Here is a 16,722-nt window from a genome sequence, read left to right on the forward strand (position 1 = left end):
TCAACCAGCTAAAGACATCTATTTAACAAAATTCAGTCTGTACCATGGCGTCCTGCTTGCTAACCTGTTCTTCTTGATAGTAACATGCTATGGAGTAGCTCTCACGTCATTTTGAACAGCAGCACCAAGCCTACCATCTGCAGCTACAACTAGTCTAACCCTGCTCCCAATACGGGCTTGTCTCCCCTGCCCCACTCCTGACATGATGTGGCGACAAGCAGCCTCATCACCACCAGACTTTGAACACTCCTACTTATAGCCTTGGAGGAAATACCTAAGGAAAGGAACATTTTAAGGTTCCTGGGATAAACAGATTGCCAGACAGCCTTCCAGAAAAATGATCTCATTGATGTGCCCCAGCAGCAGCTTGTGAGGATGCCTGTGTCTTCACTTGTGCAGTGTTATGACTTCCTCCAACTCCAGAGCGAATGTCATTCAGGTTAGCCCACTGCCACCACAGAGCCAGAACAGGGCCGTGGCACTGCCGGCAAGACACAGACCGACTCTGATCCACCAACGCTCACAGCCTGAGGGATTCAGACTAAAAAGCAGGCTGCAGTTGGAGGCCCAGTGTCCTCGGAAAGTGAGTGGGATGGGACTGCAGTGCTCAGCTATGGGAAGAAGGGGAACAAACAGGATGTGGAGCAGCTAGGGTGAGAAAGGGCTGGGCTCCTGTGAGGATCCATGGGCAACACAGCGTGGTGGGGTGGCCAAGCAGGCGCAGACCCGGGAGAAGGCAGCCAGGCTCAGACAAATCCACATGCATTGGGCAGCCACTCAAATACTGAGGATCAAAATAATTGGGGGCAGGGGGTAGAATCCATGAAGCAAGAGTTCACAATATGAAGCTGAGTGATGGGTACATGGGCACAGGGTCTCCAAACTAAACTACTTGGGCTTATGATATAAACTTTACAGTTTGAATTTTGAAAAATTTATTAAATTCCTTTAAAAGTATACCTCCTGGGTATATAATCAACATTATTACTCTGAGAAATGCTTTAAAGGGGCAGGTACCCCCTAGTCCTTCATCACAGATAATCATATGGTCATGGTCCTTCCTACCGCATAACATGGGTCCTGGACTAGCCACAGCCACCTCGCCAGCAATGACATAAGTGGTTGAAAGTCTCTGGCCAGGAAAGGACGTAAGGGCTGCAGCTGCAGTAGACAGGTGCCATCACCTATAAAAGGAGCTGGTGGAGTTTGGGGACTGGCTGCAGCCTGTGTGGAGACCAAAGATCTGTAGGGACTTGTTGTGCTGTGCCAAGCAGTGACAGAAGGGCCAGTCACTATTTGGGGCCCAATGACCCACAGGGAGATGCTAAAATTGCCAAGAGGATGCCCACTGGCAGCAGACTCCTCTAGCCGGCTCTTCCAATGCAATGGGTTCGCATTAACTTCCCGTTGCCATCGCCCCTCTACATCCAAAAGGTGTGACCTCTCTTTCAAAGATTAAAAAGTGGTCTGCCCCTCCTGTCCTGCTACAGCTGAGCATGCATTCATTTAACATGCAGAGTATAATTTTTACAAGCACCAACGGCCTCTTTACTATGTCTGTTTCCTCATCTTAAAAAGGGGAGCAATAACTGCATCTACTTGCAAGGCAAGCATGAAGAATCAATGAACATGTCAATTCCTGCAATAAGGCTTGGCACAGCACCCTATACATGTCAGATGCTGTTGTTGCTGCTGTTGAGAAAGCCCCAGACTCCAGAGCAGCTAGATGACTGAGGACTTCGTCCCCTAAGGTCACTCACTCCTGGTCTAGAGAATAGAGAGCCAAGGGTCAGGACTCTGAAGTCAATGTCTCAACAAGCACTTCCTGGTTGCCATCAAGGGCACTGGGGCTTGAAGGTGATCACACAGGGCCCCTGGCCTCAGAGAGTGGACATTCTAGCAGTGGGTTATACACAGAAACCAGCGCAGTCATTTAGACAACGATCAGGCTATGAAGAAAGCAGCAGGGCTCAGCAGCTTCCCAACTGGAAAACGAGGGCCAGAGTCGCACCAGCAGGGCACAAGGCTGTTGGGAGGCCTTCGTGGGATATGCCACAGAAAAAGCTGGGCCAAGACACTAGCTTCTGCCTGTGGCAGAGACCACAACTCACAGGCAGGAACTGGACATGCAAGTTTCAGGGCACTCCCCTTCCTTCTGAAGGGAACAATAAAACAAGGCACCAAGAATCACAACTCTCAAAGTGAGCCCAAGAGAGAACACAAATCTGAGAACTAAGCACACCCACATTATGTTAGGAAGACGGCCTTTGAAACTGCTCATGCAGTGGTAGGCAGAAGGACTCCCCAAAGATGTCCATGCCCTTGTCCCAGGAACCTGTGAATATGCTACATTATATGGCAGAAGGGACTTTTCCAGATGTAATTAAGGTTACAGACTTCAAAATAGGGACATCGTCCTGGATTACCCCAGGGGGCCCAATCGAATCTGAGCCTTTAGTAGAGAATTTTCTCTTGCTGAAGTCAGAGAGCTGTGGCAAAAGAACACACCTTGCTGGAGGGGGGATACATAGTAAGTAAGAGGAATGCAGGCAGCGGTTAGGAATTAAGTCTCACTCTTGGCTGACGGTAAGGAATGAGGATACCTCAGTCCTACAACTGCATGGAACTGAACTTGGCCAACCACACAGATGAGCTTGAAAGCAAGTCCTACCCTAGAGCTTCCAGGAAGAAAAGCACCCTGGCCAACATCTTGATTTCAGCCCTGTAAGACCCTATGCAAAAGACTCAGCTGAGCCTAGCTAGACCTCTGACCTACAAAAACGGTAAGATAATAAATTTATGTTGTTTTAAGATGCTCTATTTGTGGTAAGTTATGTGGCGGCAATAGAAAACAAATGCACATGCAAACAATTTGGGGGAAAATAAAAAAGAACCTAGTTTCCTTGAAAGCAAAGGGAAGCTGAATTATGAGGTATCCAGTCAATCCGTGACACCCAGAAACTCTTCAATCACCCTCCCAGCCTTCTGACACTCTCCCACACTCCTTATTTTCTTTGATTGCGACTCATTCTCCCTGTTCTTAAATTCTTGGCTTCCCCCAAAAAGGAATCTTTTGCCTGGGGGCGTTTCTTGCTAGAGCCCTGAAGTAGGCCATCCCTCTATAGACAACTCCAATACATCAAAAAAATAATAACAATAGTAATAATAATAATAATGTTCACTGATTCTAAATATCTGTAGATTTGTCCCAAGAATATCCCACAGCAGTGCCCAGAGCCACTACCTGTACAGTCCCCACTCCTTCCACTGTATGGAGAGGTTTCCCAGTATTCTGCCCTACTTCCTTCCTTCCATGCTGCTGCACCCCACCCCCCTCCATCCAGTTAGTCATCAAGAATGACCGTCAATGCTCACTCTCCCCTTTCTCTGGAATCATCTTCCTCTTTCAGTTTCTAACACTGTATAATGCGGGCCTTTATAATCTCTTGCCTGATTAGGTCACTCCACAACCATTTTATGTAGCAATGTGACAGGCAGTGATCTAGCAGTGGAAATACTGGGATGAAAAATGACAGGTTTCCAAACGCCAAGAGATCAAAGCTCTCATAATGGCCTAACTGGCCTCTCTCCTCTGTCCTTGATCCATCTCCTGGGGCTCAAGGGATCTTTATAACTCCAGCACTACTTCAAAGGAGGCCACATGCCAATACAGGCTCAATTCCTTAGCACAGCACTAACGTGTCAGCACCTGCTCACCTTCATTCCATTATTATCTCCTGAACCTCCTAGCTCCTCAAACTCCAGAACTCTCAGCCTACAGCAATATCTTTCATGCAGTGAGTGCTCACGCTTCCCCACTCCTTAGCTTGGAATGATGGCCCATCACAATCCTACTTGACTTTTTAAGACTCAGTTTATTCACCTGCTTCACAAGACTGTTCCTGGCCTGCTCAAGCAAGCTGTCAATTCTTCCTCTAGGAGCAAGACTGCACCGTAACTGTTCCTCTACCGTAGTACATTCCCTGAAGGCAGGAGCTGTCTCAGGCAAATCTGTGGCTAGCACAACACGCCAGCAGGCTCAGTAAGGTTGCTAAATGAAACAAGCAGTGGGTGGTGAGGAGGTGGAGCCCCGATAGGGTGAAGCCTAGGGAGCACTGGCAGCCCCTGCATTGAGGGGTTCAACAACTGAGACTGTGAAGAGACACTAACCCTAGCTCTTCGCTCCCTGCTCCCAATCGACGTTGGCTTCCTGACAGCTTCTTCCTGTCACCCTTAGGGGAAAGTCCACTCTGGGGGGCAAGGGGGAGGGGTGGAGATGGGGTGGGATGGGGGGCCCGCCGACCACACCAGTAGATCCTCAGGTGCCCACCGCCCTCAGCCCAAGCAGCTAGCCTCGCAACCTCATCTTACAGCCAGCCGCTCCAATCTTTCTCTTATCCTGATATGCTTTTCTGGAAATCACAAAGCACCCTGACCAGCTAAAGCCACTGTGAACTGCCTTATTCCTTTTTCTTATTCAGTGTGACTCAAAGCAGGGTAAAGTCTGCACCCAAAGCACACAAATGACGAGTAAAAAAGCTCAAGACGATGACTCATAAGCCAAGGCTCAATGGTTTTCATAGTTTGGCCCCAGGAACGCTAACGAGCAGTCCGTGTCCGCCGAGAACCGGAGGACCGCTGGAGGAAGGCTGCGCCCTGGGACTCACGCGGGTCTCCGACGCTTTCGGCCTCTGGGCGCCCTCGAGCCCCCGCGGGTCCCACCCTGGCCTCGCCCGCTGGGCGAGGGGGGTGCTGAGGGGAAGGGTCTAGCGATCCCGCCCTCCGCCGCGGCCCCTACTCACATCTGACTGACCAACTTCTGCCGGAAGGCGGCGCTCCGCCAGTCCGCCTCCTGTCCCGAAACGTCCATGCCGGTCCCCCGCTCCCACCTCCCGCGTCCCACTCCGCCGCCGCCACCGCCACAACCGTAGCGCCAGGCCCAAACCCGGAAGCCGTCCACTGCACCTCGGCCACGCCGGAAGCGGAGCGGGAATTGTGGGAAATGGAGTTGTGGGTGCGGGCCTGTGGGAAATGGAGTTCCGGCAGCACGGGGACATCCTCGGAGTCACCAGGGTGCCTCAAGCCCTGCTCACCTTTCCCAGCATGACTGCCACTCGGGGAGGGGACAACAGGTACTGATGAAAGCAGACTGCATAATGCCACTGACGCTGTCTGACTGCGATGGCCTCACCAGCTCCAGGAGAGCCACACCCATTGGGGGTGCCGCACCAAGCTGCCAGGTGTATATAGCAGATGCAATGTTTATCAAATACTTATTAGCACCTACTGTGTGCCAGGTACTATGCCCACATGATTTGGGCCCTGCTTTCCTGCGACTGCCTTCTAGCGCCGCATAAGAGTGACCATATAGACTTTAATCGTTGCTTATCTCATATCCCATCAATGGCTGTATTTTGTAGAGGCTGGGGATGCAAGTAACCAAATCCACATTTCCTAATTTTTAGGCATAGGCTTACCTGTCTGGCCCAGTAACCTTGGGCCATGGAGAACACAGCCCAGATCCTGGCTGGTTGCTGGATGCATTCAGACATGCTCAGTGGAGGCATGCCAGAGGGAGGCTGGAGGAAGGGGGATGGAGGAGCCTCTTCAGAGGATAAAAGTTCTGCCAGATTAAACCTATGGGGGCCCCTGTGTGTGCCCTTGGGAAAGGAGGGCAGGTGACAAAAGTCCTGAGCCCAGATGGTTCACAAATGCCATGTGGGCAATCACCAATATGGGCCTCAAAAAGTGTGAACTGGCACCTACTGATGCCTAGTAAGTGCCAGGCCCAGGCTGCGCTGTGTACACACATCGTCCCTGTACCCCAGGCAGGAGCTTGCAGTGGGCAATGGGGATTGGGAGAGCAGAAGGTGAACAATTTCCCCAAAGGGACCCCTTGCCTACAAGATAGGAGAGCTGTTCTCATTTTCAAACTTCTTTGGTCTCATTCTCCTGAAGATAATTTTTTTAAAACTATCTTTGTGATCAACTTGTCCTGGTTTGCCCAGGACTCTCCCAATTTTACCTCTGAAAGTCCTGCATTCCTGCAATCTCCTCAGTCCCAGGCCAACCGGAATGGTTCATCAACTCATGTTTCCCTCTAGCACATTTTTAAAACTTGAAATGTAATTTACCCTTTTAAAGTGTAATTTTAGTATATTCACATATTCTAAGGTTGTACCACCATCACCACTCTCTTGCACATTTTTTTCTATCCTTTTGAATTTGCTTTTCCTTACACATTTTTAATTTGACATCTAAATATTTCCCTGTGAATCACTGGATACACTGCAGTGTGTTCTATATTGTATGTGACTTCAGATGCATTTTGTTTACATCCTTGGCTCTGCAGATTCCATTCATCAATTTATGGAAAATATTGGCCTCATATAATCTCATTGGCAAAGCCACTTATCACTATCAAACTATCAGGAAAATTGGACTCCCTGGGGCTTTTAGGCAAAAAAAGGTGAACATTGTGTCCAAACCAACTGAGCATGTTAATAAAAACACCAGTATGACTCTACCCTTTCTGCACTCTGGTTCTAGGAAGGCCAGTAGAAAAATAGACACATAGATTTCCAGACAGACAGAGGCTTGGAGCCTCTGTCATCAGGATAAAAAGAAGTGCTACTTGCTTCGGGGTTTGCTCCAGAGCTCTATTTCTACTGGTCCCTTCATTTGGGAACCAGAGGTGATGATGCCCTGGGCAGTGGTCCTTGGTTACAGTGTCCAGGGAAGGAGAGAGAGAGAGACAGCTACAGCCTGACCTCCAGAAGAGAGGATGGCCATGGGAAGGTCAATCCTGAAAGGAACCTATACTTTCTTGACCCCTGCAGCCCTTCCTGGTATCTCCAGACTTAAAGCCAGCAGTTTAGACCCCGAGAAGAAACGATGGAGGAAGCTGAAGCTGTGGAGAAGCCTGACCTGTATCCCACACTGTTTGACCTTGTCTCCACTTTGCTGGGTCCTGCAAGCTACCGTGGTCACACATTTTGTGGATACCATCCTGGGCCCTGCAGGAGGTGGGAGTTGGAAGCATCTACACAGATAAAGTGTCCCTCTCAGGAGCCTTGCTCATGCTCTTTGAGCCCCTGGCTCTCCCTTCAGCCTCATGTGGGAACCCCTCTGATCTCCCTCCTTGCTTTGGTGCTCTGTCCTTGGGAGGTGCTGACCTGCCCCTCCTTCCATCCTAGCACCTGCCAGATGTAACCTCTTTACTGTGTTTGGCCTGGAGCCCTCAATCACTTATGTGTGCGGAGGTGGGGAACAGTAAGTGCTTCTAAAAGCAATACATGGTAGAAACTTTACAAAGGACTGAACATTATAAATCCCATCACTCAGGGAACATTTTGCATACCCACCAGTGGTTGTCACATTATAAACTGTGAAGTTTAGACTGGGTGAGGTTACAGGTCAAAGGACCCAGTTTCTTCAACAAGAAGAAAAATACAAGACAGAAGATAACCCAAAGATTAAAAGAAACTTCAGAGGCATCTCAACTGTCTGCAATATGAGGTCCTTGTATAGATCTTGATGCAAATAAACTTCAAAAAGCAACGAAGAAGGACATGTAGGGATAATTGGGAAATGTGATCACTTGACTATTTAATGATATTAAGAAATTATTGTTGCCCTGACTGATATGGCTCAGTGGGTTGGGCATCATCCCACTAACCAAAAGGTTGTGGGTTAGATTCACAGTCAGGGCACATGCCTGGGTTGCAGGCTAGGTCCCCGATTGGGGGTGTGTGAGAGGCAACCAACTGGTTGATGTTTCTCTCTGCTTGAGCTTTCGTGTCACCACGGCCTGTGCGTGACAAACACATTCTTCAAGTGCAAAGAGATCCACCAGGTGTCATGGAGGCACCCCCGCTCCCGCCATTGGCACCAGCTTGACCTCGTCATCACCAGAAGAACGGATATTGGCAGCACCCTCCTCACCCGCAGCTACCACAGTGCAGACTGCGACACGGACCATGCCCTCGTGGTAAGCAAGGTGCGCATAATGCCGAAGAGGTTGCACCACTCCAAGATGAAGGGTCGCCCACGCATCAACACCAGTTGTGCCAGCAACCCAGTTAAGACCCAGCAATTCATCAACAAGATGGAAGATGCACTCGGCGAGGGAGTGGCGGCAGATGACATTATCGAATCCAATTGGCCACGTCTCCGCGACGCCATATACAACTCCGCCATTATTGCTTACGGGAAGAAAGAGCGGAAGAACGCTGACTGGTACGAGGCTCACTGGGAAGAAATGGAACCCGTGATCGAGGCTAAGAGGAAGGCCCTACTGGCTTACAAGGCCACGCCCACTCCCAGTACACTTCAAGCTCTACGAGCTGCCAGGAACAAAGTCCAGAAGACCGCCCGCCACTGTGCCAACACCTATTGGCTAAACCTGTGCAGAAGCATTCAGGAAGCCGCCGATATAGGCAACGCACGAGGAATGTATGAGGGTATCAAGAAGGCAACAGCCCCAATCCCCTCCAAGATCGCCCCCCTTAAGTCCAAGACAGGTGAGGTCATCACTGACCAGGAACAGCAAATGCGGCGGTGGACCGAGCACTACCTCGAGCTGTATGCAACGAAGAACACCGTAACAGACACTGCTCTTAACGCCATCCCAGACCTACCAGTCATGGAGGAGCTAGACACCCCACCTACTGCGGCAGAGCTCAGCAAAGCCATCGACCGCCTCGCTTGCGGGAAAGCACCAGGAAGCGACGGAATCCCTCCAGAAATCCTAAAGAGCGGGAAACCAGTCCTGCTACAGCCGCTCCACCATCTACTCTGTCTCTGCTGGAAGGAGGGTTACATCCCCCAGGATATGAGAGATGTCAACATTATCACCATGTACAAGAACAAAGGAGACCGCAGCGACTGCAACAACTACCGGGGCATCTCTCTCCTCAGCGTCGTCGGCAAAGTATTCGCCCGGGTCGCTCTTGCCCGCCTGCAGACCCTTGCTTCCCGCGTCTACCCAGAGTCCCAGTGTGGCTTCAGAGCTGGCCGATCAACAGTGGACATGATCTTCTCCCTACGCCAGCTGCAGGAGAAGTGTCACGAGCAGCATAAACCACTCTACCTCGCCTTTATCGACCTCACGAAGGCGTTTGATCTGGTCAGTCGAAGCGGACTCTTCAGCTTGCTACGGAAGATTGGCTGTCCACCACATCTGCTTGCTGTGGTCATGTCCTTTCACGACAACATGCACAGCACGGTGTCCTACAACGGCGCAACCTCTGAGGCCTTCCCAGTCAGCAGCGGAGTAAAGCAGGGCTGCGTCCTCGCGCCTACGCTGTTCCGAATCTTCTTCTCCATGCTCCTCCAATACGCCTTTAAGGACTGCAGCGAGGGTGTCTTCATTCACACCAGAACCGATGGCAAGCTCTACAACCTGGCCCGTCTATGAGCCAAGAGCAAAGTCAAAGAGGTGCTCATCCGTGAGATGCTCTTCGCCGACGACGCAGCTTTGACATCACACTCCGAAGAGGGACTTCAGCAGCTAGTCACTTGCCTTTCCCACGCATGCAAGGAGTTCAGACTAGCCATCAGCCTGACAAAGACGAATGTTATGGCTCAAGGCACGGGGACTCCCCCTTGCATCACCATCGACGGATACACCCTGGAGGTTGTCAAGGACTTCACTTACCTCAGGTCCACCATCTCGAGCTCTCTGTCAGTCGACTTGGAGGTCAACCGGAGAATCGCCAGGGCAGCCACAGTTATGGCCAGACTGAACCGGCGAGCGTGGAACAATTCCAGCCTCACTGAGAAAACCAGACTGCGCATCTACCAAGCCTGCGTACTCAGCACTCTCCTCTATGGCAGCGAGACGTGGACCACCTACGCAAGGCACGAAAGGAAACTCAACAGCTTCCACATGAGGTGCCTGCGACGCGTCCTGCATGTCGCCTGGCAGGATAAGGTCCCCAACACCGAGGTGCTGAAGCGAGCCAATATGAGCAGTTTGCATGCAGTTCTTAGCGAGAGACGCCTCAGGTGGCTCGGCCATGTCAAAAGAATGGATGCAGGCCGTATCCCCAAAGACCTCCTCTACGGAGAGCTAGCAGAAGGCAAGAGGATGACAGGGCGCCCCAAACTGCGGTTCAAAGACATCTGCAAAAAGGACATGACACAATGCTCCATCAATCTCAACACATGGGAAGTTCAAGCAGACGACCGCCTAGCCTGGAGGCTCGCGGTCAGGCAAGGTACGTCACGTGCAGAGGCTGCGCGCAACGAGGAGGCGGTCCAGAAAAGATCGAGGCGGAAGCAGCGTCAACAGCAGCAACAAGGGCCATCTGCCTTCACCTGTAACAAGTGTGGCAGGGATTGTCACTCCCGAGTCGGACTGCACAGCCATTCTCGGCGGTGCAGATAGACTCTCAAGAAGCTACGCCATCGTCTCTCGAGACGGACGGCTGCCGACGACGACGAATGTTTTCTTCGTCATCACTGCTAAGCTCTATTAACTGAATGTGTTTTCTTTTTGACAAGATATCCTCATCCTCTGAACTTTCTTCAGCATTATCATGACTTCTATGCTTTACTTTTTGCAAAAAATCTTTTATTTTAGATTACTTGCTTTTACCCGAGAGATCTTTATAAATTTCATTATATGGTGCTAAGCACTTTTGAAGTTCTCTCTTAAACTTTGTGCTCCTTTCAGTGCAAGGATCTTCTTTTAAGAAATATGACTCAAGGACTTCCAGCCAAGATGGAGGCCTTGATGGACATGCTGTGTCTCCCTCCACAACTAAGAAGGAATACAACTACCTCAAAACTAGAGACAACCAGAAGCTCCAGAAAATCGAGCTTCATGGAAGTCCAACAAACAAAAATATAAAGAAGAAATACTCATCCAGACAGGTAAGAGGGGTGGAGCCGGGGCAGAAAGGACGCGGTGTGGTGGTGGCGGCAGCAGGCTGGCGGAAAGCACAGGCACACGTATTAAAAAGTCAGGAGGGACACCTGGGGTACCGCTTCAAGCACCAGACCAGACCACTCACAGCTCCAGCGCCAGGGAAAATAAAGTCTCATTGCTTCTGACTGTGAAAACCAGTGGGGACTAGGGCGGGGGAAGAAACTGCTGGTCTCTCAGCAGAGTGTGCTTGTTTAAAGGGCCCCCACGGTCCTAGAATGTTCGCAGATACACTCACTCTGGGAAGGACGGCCAGGGCAACAGCTAGAGGGGCACCAGTCCCATACGGGAAGTGGGAAAAGTGCCTGGAAAAGGGGTGAGTGCTGAGAAAGTGGCATTGTTCCCTCTCAGGCCCCTCCCCCACACACAGCACCACAACGGGTTGCCCACACTGACAGATACCTAAGGCTCCGCCCCTTACAAAATAACAGGTGCGACAGCTCTAAGACACAGAGGCAAACAAACACAGGAGCCTGTCAAGATGAGGAGACAGAGAAGTATGGCCCAAAAGAAGGAACGGATCAAGGTTCCAGTGGGAGAACTAAGTAAGGAGGAGATACCCAACCTAACAGATGTAGAGTTCAAAACACTGGTGATAAAGATGCTCACAGGCTTGACAGATATGCTTGAGTACGGCAAACGCATAAGGGAAGAAGTATAGGCTATACTATATGAAACGATGGAAAATCCACACAAAATCAATGATGAAGAGAAGGATACCAGGGTTCAAATAAATGGTTTGGAACATAAAGAAGGAAAAAACAGTCAACCAGTACAGAATGATGAAACAAGAATAGAAAAAGACGAGGAGAGATTTAGGAACCTCTGGAACAACTTTAGACATGCCAACATCTGAATCATACAGGTGCCAGAAGGAGATGAGGAAGAGCAAGAAATTGAAAACTTATGTGAAAAAATAATGAAGGAAAACATCCCAAATTTGGTGAAGGAAATAGACATACAAGTCCAGGAAGCACAGAGAGTCCCAAACAAACTGGACCCAAAGAGGACCATACCAAGACACATCATAATTAAAATGCCAAAGGTTCAAGATAAAGAGAGAATCTTAAAAGCAGCAAGAGAAAAGCAGAGAGTTACCTATAAAGGGTTTCCTATAAGACTACCAGCTAACTTCTCAAAAGAAACTTTGCAGGCTAGAAGGGACTGGCAAGAAATATTCAAGGTGATGAAAAGCAAGGACCTACAACCAAGATTACTCTATCCAGCAAAGCTATCATTTAGAATGGAAGGGCAGATAAAGTGCTTCCCAGACAAGCTAAAGCTAAAGGAGTTCATCATCACTGAACCATTATTATATGAGATGTTAAAGGGACTTATTTAAAAAAAAAAGAAGATCAAAACTATGGACATTAAAATGACAACAAACCCACAACTATCAACAACAGACTCTAAAAAATAAGAACAAAACCCAACTAAGCAAACCAGAATAGGAACAGACTCATAGGTATGGGGATCATTTGGAAGGTTATCAGCTGGGAGGGGGAAGGGGAAAAATGGAGAAATGGTGTGGGGATTAAGAAGCATAATTGGTTGGTACAAAATAGAAGGGGAAGTTAAGAATAATATAGGAAAGGGTGAAGCCAAAGAACTTACATGCATGACACATGGACATAATGAACTAAGGGGGGTGGCATTGCTGGAGGGGAGGGGTGTACTGGGCAGAGGAGAGCAAAGAGAAAAGAAATTGGGACAACTGTAACAACATAACCAATAAAATATTCTTAAAAAAGAAATTTGGCTAAATCTAGGCCTTTCTTTACACTTTTTGGAATAAGCTGTTTAACTTCTTCATTTTCATCAGTGCTATCATCCCCTAAGTTATCTTGGCACATTCCAGATGTCACTTCCACCAAAATTGCTTCATCAGTTTCTTCTTCTTCCAGCAATTCTTGGATATCTTTTACAGTGATATCATCAAAACCTTCCCCTCCTAAAGATTTAGCAAGTGTTACTATTGCATCCATCCTGTTTTCTGCTGGCACAATTAGATTTCCACTTTGAATTGACTCTGGCCATATATTTTTCCAAAAACTGTGTTATAGAAATACCATGTTATACGGGGGGGGGGGGTCCCCAATTCTGTGTTAGAGCGAAATGGTGTTATAGAAGTACCGTGTTACATGGGGGATACCTGTACTTCAGGAGTGATGGACACCTCTAGCTGAGGGATTGGAAGCAGACCTGAAGAGTAAACAGGCCTTGAAGATGCTCAATGGAGCTCTCTGTTGTTCTGAGATGAAACTATTCCCTATGATGGTCATTAGTTGAGTAGCCTTTTGTTCAGATAAATAGTCTCAGAAAGTCCCTGAAAGAAACAGTCCAGTTATTTGCAACTTTATCCTCCCAAATACAGTCCCATTGGCACAGCATGGCATCATAAGTCATCTTGATGGAGACAGTGAGCTGAAGGCTGTGGATGGCTTCAGTCCTCAAAGCTCTGGTTGTTTCTTGAATAAATGGTATACTATGTATCTTTTCACTACTTGTCCTTGTCATTTAATAAGAGTTATTGTTACATCACAGCCCCTAGATCGTTTGCTGCAGGTCATTCCACAGTACCAATGCACCATAGTTCATGGACATTCACTTTTTCACATTTGAAAATATGCTGCAATAAATATCCTCTGCTGTGCTCTTCTTTTTTTTTTTTTTTTTGTCTTCATTTTTTATAATTGATTTTAAAGAGAGAAGGGAGAGAGAAACACAAATTTGTTGTTCTACTCATTCATGCACTCATCAGTTGATTCTTGTAGGTGCCCTGACCAGGAACCAAACCCACAGCCATGGCTTGTTAAGACAATGCTCTAACCTACTGAGCTACCAGCCAGGGCACCTGTGCTGTCTTGATTCCATCTGGAGATATTTCTTCAATATAGATACCCGGAGAGGAATTGTTGGTTTGCAGAGAGCCAATTGGCGTTTTATTTATTTATTTTTTAAGTATATTTTATTTATTATTTGTTACAATAGTTCCAATTTTTTCCCCTTTGCTCCCCTCCACCCAGCACCCCCCTCCCCCAATAATTGGCCCCCCAAGTCCATGCCCATGGGTCGTACATACAAGCTCTCCTGCCTCACCCTTTCATATATTCTTCTTCTTCTTTTTTAAAAAATAGTTAATTAATTAATTAATTATTTTAACAATAAAAAATAACAATCCCTCCCTCTCAGACTTAAGACCCTTTATAATCTTATAAAGGACAATGGGCGAAGGTCTCGAGCTCCTCTAGCTGCTTCAAGCTGGACATGGTCGTCGTCCTACCTACCCTTGGATCCAGAAATCCCTAATAAGAGTGGGGGTGTGGAGGGGAGGGTGGCCTTCCCACATGGGGAAGGATCTTGCAGACTTCAGGTCACTTGGCTGTCCCCGGACAATGGCATGCTTGATTTAACAGGCTGGCATCCTTGTTGTATTCTGGAGGCAACAGATTTGGCAACAGGGTTAAAGGACATCATTCAATCCATAACCACTAGATGACAAAAGACAGGTATTAATTTTTCAATGTCCCACATTAGGGAAAAGAAGGGCTCCTTTGGAGGAAGGTGTGCCAGGTACATCTCACCTGTCCAAAACCCTTTTGCCCATTATACTTTGTTTGGGCTGAGGGAAATATTTTAGGTTTTCCCCCTCTCAGGCCTCTGGGCTCTTTCTGTCCAAGCCTTTAGGACAGAAAAGAGAAACCAGTTTTAAAGTGAAGCCCACAGACCACCCCATTCTTCACCAACCCAGCCACTTAATTCAGCCAAACCATTGAGTCTCAGGAGGCAGCAATGCAGACAGGATTAAGTGAGGCTTATACATACAGACAATCACTCAGGTAATGAAATCGTAGGCTTATGCCCTTTGAAAACAGAAAACACATGTTAATTTATGTAACATAACCCACATACAAGTCTCTAAATCTGTAGGACTGTCTTATCGGAAAGACATCCAGTTGCAAGGCATTTGACATTCTTCTTGCCTGTAAATTAAACATCTTTGATAGTGCCACAGACATAGTTTAACTTTCAAATGAAAACAAATTTTAAATGAAAAGAAACTTTAAAGACGGTTAGCTGCACTACTTTATAGTCTACCACTGAACATTGTGGTTTTCCTTGAATCGTGATTTTTCTCCCTAAGATTACCCTCCTTGTCATTAAAGGGATTGAATTAAGTCCATTTTTAATTTATCCTGTTCATTTGCATAAACACAACAAGAGCAGAAAATGATCACTTATGATCTTTAGTTCTGCTTTGCTGGAACTTACACAAGGAACATTTAGGGTGACCTTCAGTCTGCCCTTCAAGGCACAGAAGCAGAACCACATACCTGGCATTCAGCCTTGCCTGTAAACACCTGTCTTTTTCAAGTCCTTCTGGTTTTCCATTGTGCCTTAAGGTTCCATCTAGCCATCTTTCAGGAAAACAACCTTCATTCCTTCCCTGGAAAGATTGCCGTGGACCGCGCATCCATCCAAGGTACCAGGCCTTTTATCTCGTGGACTTTTATTACCTTTGAAAGTCAATCCCAGTTCCTCAGGGCTTTTTGGTAACAACCAAAGCCCAAGCATGTCTCCTTTAGGCATGACATTCCAGTCAAAGTCTTAGTTAAAAAAAAACCTCTATTAACAACTAGTCTTATTAGTTTTATGCAAAGAAACATGTCATTACTTACTTCTTTAGAATGCCAAACTCTGGAGGGATCATACAGGGAGAAAAATATACAGTGTGAAGGAAAATCCTTGTCCTTCTAATATTCACTGAACTTGCATTTCTATTCTTTATATTTTCATTTTTCCCCCACTAAATATTTTTTTTCCATTACACTTGTCCCACATTTTTTCCCCCTCTTGCTTCCCTGCACCCTGCCCCCCACCTTCTCCCACATTCAGTCCCCACCCAGTTGTCCATGTCCATGGGTCATTTATACATGTTCTTTGACTAGACCCTTCCCCTTCTTACCCCTTCTCTCCCTCCCATCTCCCCCTTTGATACTGTTAGTTTATTCCTTGTTTACATACCTCTGGTTCAATTTTGCTCATTTGTTTGTGTTGTTCATTAGTTTCCTGTAATAGGTGATAGCATAAGGTATTTTTCTTTCATTGCCTGGCTTATTTCACTAAGCATAATTCTCTCTAGTTCCAACCATGTTGTTGCAAATGGTAGACATTCCTTCTTTCTTTCAGTACTTATTCATTGTCATTTTCCCCTTTTGTACTCATGTTCCTCTCTGTCTCTCTCTGTTTCTTCATCTTCTTAAAGCAGACCCTTTAGCATCTCTTCCAATGCTGGTTTGGTGGAGATGTATTCTTTTAGCCTTCTTTTGTCTTGGAAACTCCTTATTTTACCTTCCATTTTGAATGAGAGCCTTGCTGGGTAGAGTATTCTTGGTTGTAGACCTTTGTTTTTCATTGCTTGGAATATTTTTTGCCATTCCCTTCTGGCTTGTAGTGTTTCTGCTGAGAAATCTGATGATAGCCTTATTGGAGCTCCCTTGTATATTATTAGTTGTTTCTCTCTTGCTGCTTTTAGGATTCTCTCTTTGTCTTTCAATGTTGCCATTTTAATTACGATGTGTCTTGAAGTGGGCCTGTTGGGGTTCATCTTCATTGGGACCCTCTGTGCTTCCTGGACTTGCGTGACTCTCTCTCCTCATGTTAGGGAAGTTTTCTGTCATTAGTTTTTCAAAGAGATTTTCTATCCCTTGCTCTTCTTCTTCTCCTTCTGGAATTCCTATGATACGGATATTATTACGTTTCATGTTGTCCTGCAGCTGTCTTAGAACATC

At 47.3% G+C, this 16,722-nt stretch overlaps 1 protein-coding gene across 7 annotated transcripts in view; it reads right to left on the bottom strand.

The window, feature by feature from the left end:
* Positions 1-4,936, bottom strand: part of MED15 (mediator complex subunit 15) — a 51,503-nt gene extending 46,567 nt beyond the window's left edge. For 4 of the 7 annotated variants that reach the window (XM_090291946.1, XM_090291947.1, XM_090291948.1 and 1 more), the window contains exon 1: positions 4,803-4,932. In XM_090291946.1, coding sequence (XP_090148072.1) covers positions 4,803-4,870 — 68 coding nt within the window. In that variant the 5' untranslated portion in view covers positions 4,871-4,932. Of the gene's footprint in view, positions 1-4,802 lie in introns of all 7 variants that reach the window. The other 3 variants (XM_090291951.1, XM_090291950.1, XM_090291949.1) reach the window with 2 other exon arrangements.
* Positions 4,937-16,722: the final 11,786 nt, after the last annotated feature.

The sequence above is a fragment of the Furipterus horrens genome, unplaced genomic scaffold, assembly GCF_987537825.1.
Source record: "Furipterus horrens unplaced genomic scaffold, mFurHor1.1.pri manual_scaffold_11, whole genome shotgun sequence".
Classification (NCBI taxonomy): domain Eukaryota; kingdom Metazoa; phylum Chordata; class Mammalia; order Chiroptera; family Furipteridae; genus Furipterus; species Furipterus horrens.